Source organism: Anneissia japonica, unplaced genomic scaffold, assembly GCF_011630105.1.
Source record: "Anneissia japonica isolate Jap-2015-1 unplaced genomic scaffold, ASM1163010v1 scaffold288261_len294488_cov152, whole genome shotgun sequence".
Taxonomy (NCBI): Eukaryota; Metazoa; Echinodermata; class Crinoidea; order Comatulida; family Comatulidae; genus Anneissia; species Anneissia japonica.
The window spans coordinates 1-7,643 of record NW_022688238.1 but is presented as its reverse complement, the minus strand read 5'-3'; the positions used below and the strand labels follow the sequence as shown (position 1 = coordinate 7,643).

At 34.3% G+C, this 7,643-nt stretch overlaps 1 protein-coding gene across 2 annotated transcripts; it reads left to right on the top strand.

Moving 5' to 3' along the window:
* The first annotated feature begins 823 nt into the window (after positions 1–823).
* On the top strand, positions 824–5,753 carry LOC117121395. 2 transcript variants are annotated; one of them, XM_033266604.1, is made up of 3 exons: positions 824–1,084; positions 2,000–2,130; positions 2,760–5,753. In XM_033266604.1, exons 2-3 carry the CDS (start codon positions 2,040–2,042, stop codon positions 4,079–4,081), a joined length of 1,413 nt encoding a protein of 470 aa, XP_033122495.1. In that variant the 5' UTR covers positions 824–1,084; positions 2,000–2,039; the 3' UTR covers positions 4,082–5,753. The 2 variants fall into 2 exon arrangements, with proteins under 2 accessions (XP_033122495.1, XP_033122497.1); XM_033266606.1 differs by lacking the exon at positions 824–1,084 and adding an exon at positions 1,670–1,729.
* The last annotated feature ends 1,890 nt before the right edge of the window (positions 5,754–7,643 follow it).

Genomic DNA, 7,643 nt, shown 5'->3' with positions numbered 1-7,643 from the left:
GTCCAAGTCTGGTCATTCTCCATGGAATCATTCCATCAGACATTCCATTTATTCCAAATAGAGTCTCAATGCTCAACGTCATTGGAAAATGGCTCTTCGGATATAATAGATGGCCAGAATGAATCCGCATGGAATTACCATTGGAGCTTTTCAGCAAAACAACCCTCAAGCTTCCAGTATGAAAATGCCACTATAATCCTGGGCCGTAAAACTAATCTCTCACAAATTTGGAGTTTTGATACAAAAGCAAACAAAATTTGGTTATCAACCTGTCTCTTATACACATCTAGATGTGTATAAGAGACAGGCACTAGTCCTTGCTGCATGGCAAATAACAGAGATCAATATGATACACCCTCTCCTTAAAGCGAGATCTCCGAAGAGATGTTTTCTATATAAATAAGCCATGATATGATAAAGATAAACTCTAACACGTCTTAAATTAATGCTAGATATATGTATTTTAAACGTTAAAGAAAATGTAAGTGTCTTTTTAAGAGAACCCGGTATCTTATGGTACGGTATTTGTTGTAGCCTGAACTACCTCTATAAAATGTTATAAAAGAACCTAATTTCCTTGTATTGTTTTGTAAGAAAATTATTCAGCAACACAATATAAATATGTTAATCAGAGTATCAGAAAGACCAAAGCACTAAGCTAAAGAGAATGCATTGCCTTAATTTCGACGGTTCGCAAACGGCGGAAATGCAGGGAATTTATAGAGGCTGTTATCAAATTAATTTAGGTCGTATCCGTAGAGTATCCATCATTGTGTGTGATATAATTTATGATAATGTACCGTCACTGACTTTAGAACGACTGGATTAATCAAAATGACGAGTTTGCGCTGTGTTCGTAAGTTGACTGGATATCCAAATACGTCCTGATTCAAGACAATTAGTTCAATTATGGAGGTATAATAATGTAGTGCTAAAATGTATAATCTGATGATCCAGTAATATTCTTTTTCATGTGATCTTTATCAACGGGCGTCTTCAATTATGCGTACTTAGGCCCAATGCACCTTTTACTTGATGAATACCGAGGACACTCAGGCACACATCTGGTTTGTTCAACGAAAGGGTTTGTACACTTATGGAATACAGTATTATTGTAATTCATCATTATATTGTCTGAATAGTCCTAACATCCAACTAGGCTTTTACCTGGAAATGAAGGGGTGCTTTACAAAATATTGTTCAAATAGATAGGTAAATAAATACATAGACTATGATCATAGAATAGAAAATTTACCAACAGCATTAATGCAAATACGTTAACTATGTGAATGATTGTAATAATGTTTCATGTTGAGCTTTAGCCGAACCACGAGCTAGAGTCGACTGTAGGCCTATTATTTAAAATTTAATTTAGGCCTACTATTTTAATAATAATTTAAAGTTTTAGTTTATTACAGTATGTTTTCTCACAATGTTATTACAATGATTAGTTACATAATTCAACTGGCCGTGAAATCTTTATTTTATATTTTTATTTCAAACGCACCCAATAGCGGGAAGCCCGCCAATTACAAAATGGAATACACATTATAACGAGTTCCCACACTCTATTACCTGTAGAAGACAATGTAGTGACGTAATGGGCCGTGGGTTACAAAGTGCAGGGGCAGGGGAGGGGGCATCTATTTCAGTCAATTAAATATTCGATTATCAAGTGTCAAGACAGTGATTGAGGGAACGGTATTTGAGTGAGCTGAAAGACTGCATTGTAAGTAGAAACCCAGCAAACACAAAAACGTTCTTATAACGTTCGCGAACGTTGTGGTTAGGTATGTCACAATATAACGTTCGCACAACGTTGTAAGAACGTTCAAACGTTGTGAGGTTGTGAAATTAGGTTATAAGTATACGTACATATGGTTCTACAAAATTAGTAACGTTCTCATCTGTTACCAAACTGTAACGTTATTTTAACGTTCTTAGAGCGTAATATTGTTAGCTGGGAAGGTTTCCATTGTATTTATCTTATTAATTTTAGGTATGGTAATGCACGAGGCTGATTAGTTTCTATTCCAGTGATGAGAGCCGCTCATGCTTTCCATGTGGCTGTGCTCATATTACTACTAGACATAGATTTTGCCTTCATTGATGGAAAATGCTTATTTGCTGGTAAGTTATATCTACCCTCAATTCCTTTTATCATCATGAGAAAATACTTTGTATAGAGCTGTAATTTGGCCAATGCTCCTGCAATTGGAGTTCCTGGAATTGGATAGAGGTAGAGGCGATTGGTGTGGTAAGCAGCTGGTGGTAAGTGTTGGTGATGATCACCATATGATGATAAGGACGGTAATGATAATGATGATGATGATGATGATGATGATGATGATGATGATGATGATGATGATGATAATGTTGATGACAATGATGATGGTAATGATAATGATGACATGATGGCGGTGTTGGTGTTAGTGGTGGTGGTGGTATGGGGACAAAGACAATGATGATGATGATGATGATGATGATGATGATAAAGATGATAATAATGATGATATAAATGACGCTTTTTATAATAATTTGATGATGGTAATTCTTGAGCAGCTTCAGATCGACTATTCACTTCCAAATTAATGAGACGTACCGGTGTTAGTTTAAGAATAATCTAGTGTAGTGAAGAATCTAGTTGGTGATTACATGGACCTTGCCACAAGTCTCTAATTATTTATTTTCATTTAATTTAATTTTGGAGAGCGCCAACATAAAATAACTGTTAACAGACAAGTACTTTACTTTTATAGAATTCAAGATTGTGGAAGAAGTAGAAAGAGCAGAAAACCCTCCTGTCTTAACCAGCACGGGTCACTGCGTCTCGAAAGAAGGAGTCGCTTGGATATTTGGAGGAATCCAGTACTACAGTGTCAATCACCACAGCGACATATCTGATCAGTTGTGGAGCTATGAAACTCAATTGCATAGTTGGCGAATCCATCAGAAGAAGTTGGGCTCAGACCAATGGCCTTCGCCAAGACATAGCTCAATCCTTTGTTGTGGAGAGGATTACCTCATTCTCTATGGAGGTCAAACGCTTGATTCTACATCCCTTAAAGATCTTTGGATTTTTGACAAAGCCGGTGGGATGTGGACTAACCCGACTGAAGTCAGCACGTCAACATCCTACATATGGAATGAACACTTAAGGTTGTTGAATTCAAGATCAACGGTGTCTTGGTGTTGGAATGATTCACTGTGGTACATCAATAACATAAATGATAATAAGACGAACCGGACACATGGGCAATTCCAGGTGGTCAGTTTTACACTTGCTAAAATGCAATGGGAATTACAAAATATTACAAATTCTGGAGATAAAAGAAAAACTCTTCTGGGTTCCTATGTGAAATGGAGTGATGCCAGCTCTATTGTGCTTGGATCCACCATCTGGTTCTTTCCTCTCGGATCTACTCCAGTTCCACAAGATGAAGTCCAAGTCTGGTCATTCTCCATGGAATCATTCCATCAGACATTCCATTTATTCCAAATAGAGTCTCAATGCTCAACGTCATTGGAAAATGGCTCTTCGGATATAATAGATGGCCAGAATGAATCCGCATGGAATTACCATTGGAGCTTTTCAGCAAAACAACCCTCAAGCTTCCAGTATGAAAATGCCACTATAATCCTGGGCCGTAAAACTAATCTCTCACAAATTTGGAGTTTTGATACAAAAGCAAACAAAATTTGGTTATCAACTTCGTGTAATAGCATACTTTCGTATGGAAGATCAGCCGACCCGTGCGTTTTAGAAAACAGTTCCCATTGGTTTTATGACGACATGTGGTATTCGCACGGTGGTATTTTGCAATGCGAAAACAATCGTCAATTTTATATTGACAACTTGTGTACAGTTGAATCTTCTTTTATGGCCGTATGCAATGAAACAAATGTACTATCAGCCGGAGTATTATTCATGTTGATATTGTTTAGCTTATCATCAATAGCTATTTTTATTCTTTGTTGTATAGTATTAAGGAAATGTGTAAACGGACCATACTTAAAACCACCGGTGCATTATGGTAAAGCAATAAGGTACTCTCAACTTGCACTTGATGAAATAACATAAGATATAAAAAACATAAATCAATAAAACTTTTCAGAGTGTCAAACTTAAAAACTGATAAATTAGAACAGAAACGGAAATACACACATGTCCCACAAACACGCGTTTGCGTACGATGAAGCTTTGTGAAACGAGGGGTGGGGGGTTTGGCGGAAAGGTTCATTGATTTATTTAGGTTAATAGATGTTTTCATTTTAATCTCTCTTACATATATAAAACTCAGGCAATTCTTTTAAATATTTTGGTATAATTTTTTTTTTAATGTCTCCATTATAAATAATAATCTAAACTTTTTAACATTTTGCAATTTACTGTCGTGATCGTGAAACATTTCATGCAATTAAATGAATTATAGTGTCTTCCAAGTATATTCCAAAGGAAGAATATCTTTTTACAGGATGAAATGATAGTTTATTTATAAATAATGAATACAACGTCAATTAGTATACGAATCCTTAGTAGTTTCTTTTTGGACAGCGCCAAGAGTGTTTGTATACTTCGAAGGATTGCTTGATTTTTTGCGCCAAAAATATAATGGTAAAAAATTAACATATCTCTACAATCTATTAGATTGTTACTTTATAACCTTACTCATTATACACTATTATATTAATATACTTTATGTATTTATATGTAATATATAGTAAATTAACTCTTATTTATACATATTATACTTGGCCAAATAGTGACTAATTGGAAATTGGTTTTATAACAGAATCAGATGTCTCTACAATCTATTAGTAGATTGTTACTTTATAACGTTACTCATTATACACTATTATATCAATATACTTTATGTGTATATATATGTAATATATAGTAAATTAACTCTTATTTATACATATTATACTTGGCCAAATAGTGACTAATTGGAAATTGGTTTTATAACAGAATCAGATGTCAGTGTACATGTTGCTGTATCAGGTTTTCATCATTAATTTTTTTGTCAAAAGTGTATATTCTCAAGTATTAATTTTAAGTTATGAAAATAAATGTAGATAGTCATAAACATGCACTAAATCTTGTATACAATGACGTCACAAGAGCCCGATTGTCAAATAGAATGCGTTGAATTTCAAAGTTCGACTGCACTTACTAATTATCTTACGGTGTGCAATATTCTATACCTACAGTATTTACGAATTTTGAAAGAATTTATTACTGCAAGAGGCCTATCTCGAGCCGTTTTAGCTGTAAATAACGTAGGCATACCTTATTATTTAAAATAATGAATTTGTAGTTCTTTATAAATTTACATAATATAAGAAAAGGAGACACAAGGTAACTGATAACTTAAACTTAAAACTTTTTTCTTTGATGGTTTCCTCTTTGATACTATTTTTTGTCAAATTTTATAAATAAATAAATACAACTATAAACGTATATAATAATTAATCAACTTCACATTTCATATCTGATTTCCCTTTGTCTCTAGTTTCAAAATGTTCCAATAAAAGACACATATTATAATATATACTTGAATATATTAAGAACAATGTATTGTTACAAATAGGTCAATAGTTATTTTTACAAGAGAGGTTTACGATAGATGTCTAATGATATTTCTTGTATCACATTACTGCTAAGTCAATATAATGTACGATTACATTACTGATAGAGTATATTTGAAAAGAGCGAAATTCAATAAATTTAATTAGTATTAGAATTTAAAAAATGGAATATGTGTTTTAAGTTGGGGTTACGTGTGTAGGTTCATTTGTGCGTGTGTGTCGGAACAAGTGTCGTGTTGGGGTCTATGTTGACTCGCAAGAGAGGTTAGAACTCGAATTATACTCAGTAGACTTTATGCAGTTCCTTGTAATGTTTTATTGTATATCACAATTAATCAAATATACAAAATGTGCTGACTCTATAATGTAAACATAAAAAGTTTACTCTCTATCTTTCTATGTCTATCTCTGTCTCTTTGTCTGTCTCCTTCTCTTTATCTGTGTCCTTATCTGTCTCCTTTACGTGTCCTCCTCTACGTGTCCCTCTCTCTCAAATTTACTAATTGCTTATTATTGGATTGGTAGATGTGTATAAGAGACAGTATATATATGGGACCAAAGGGGAGGAGCTACATAGATTCCAAGAAGATGGTTAATGACACATCATTGACTCATCAACTACCTGGGTGAATAACCTTAGTTACTTCCTGAAGTTGACCATAGAAATTATACATGACACAAGAGATGGAGGGGTGAGTATCGAGAAAGCGATCCTTTGAATTTTAAATTTTTCTTATTTCTTTTCGTTATTCTTTCCATATTTTCTTAACTGAATAATAAATAATGTCGTTTTTAAATATTAAAAAAAGTATGTTAATAAACGTTCCCGGAATTTTCATAAAATCTCCCCTTCTTGTCTTTGAGAATCAGTGTACAACATATCATTTATTTTCCTCTGGAGTCTGGATTGTTGGGATTCGGGGAATCGTCACAGATATTTTGGACTTTCGAATTATGCCACTGAGGCTAGATCCATTCTAAATTCGGACTTCGTTCTCCAACAACACCATCAATAACACAAAATCCAACACCACCACCACAAACAACACAAAAACCACCACAACAGCAGCACCAAACCAACATCATCACCGGCAACACAAGCACCACCAACACCCTAAAACCACCAATACCAACGACACTAAAAATACCACAACACAAAATACCACCACCAAAAACCAACATCGCCACCAAAACACCAGCAACAAAACACTAACAAGCACCAACACCAAGAAAACATAATTACATGACAACATGAATACCACTCCCTACACCACCACTACTAACGTTTCACACACCACTTAACACCATCGCTAAAAACACCACAACAATCATTAATGTTGGTTGCTACCTGTAGGCCTTACAGGAGTCCCTATTCCGCTACTCGCGGAAGTCTTCCGGAAATCGGGACGGCTTCCCCACTCCCGAAAGCAAACTAGAGTCTCTTGGAAAATAACCCATCTCCACAAATTTATAAATTTGCATGTTCACTGCTCTTGCATGTGCACAGCTCCTCGATGATGATGATGATGATAATAATAATAATAATAATAATAATATAATAATAATAATAATAATTACCAATTGTGACTTATAATATAGTGCATATTTCATGGACTGCGTCTATGTCAACTAAAGAAAATTGGTTGCCAATCTTTTGCATTGGGTCGAGAGCAGATTTTCAAAAAAACATTAACATATCGATTGTCAATTTATATGTCGTAATTTTCTGTACACAGTTGATGTAAAGTCAAACAGATCTGACGACCTGAAAACAGTATTTTTGGTCAACTCTTTGGAAAAATATTTTATTATATGCCCACAATAATTACCTATCTTACCTCAACATAATTGTGTAAATCTAAACGTTTAAAAATAAGTATTGACATAAACTTAAAACATAAACTTATCTATACACTAAAGGAAACTATCATACAGTACTTAAGGTTATATTAATGCACTCAAAAAATTCCTTCTGGCCTTGGAGGCCCTCAGGAATTCTTTTCATGCATTAATCTAACCTTCGTATGAATAATTTCCACTAATGTAGGATACAC

Bases quoted from the DNA above. Each gene is read 5' to 3' on its own strand.
- LOC117121395 (XM_033266604.1), top strand. From the start codon at position 2,040: ATGAGAGCCGCTCATGCTTTCCATGTGGCTGTGCTCATATTACTACTA. The intron at 2,131-2,759 runs GTAAGTTATATC...TTACTTTTATAG, and splicing joins TGGAAAATGCTTATTTGCTG to AATTCAAGATTGTGGAAGAA.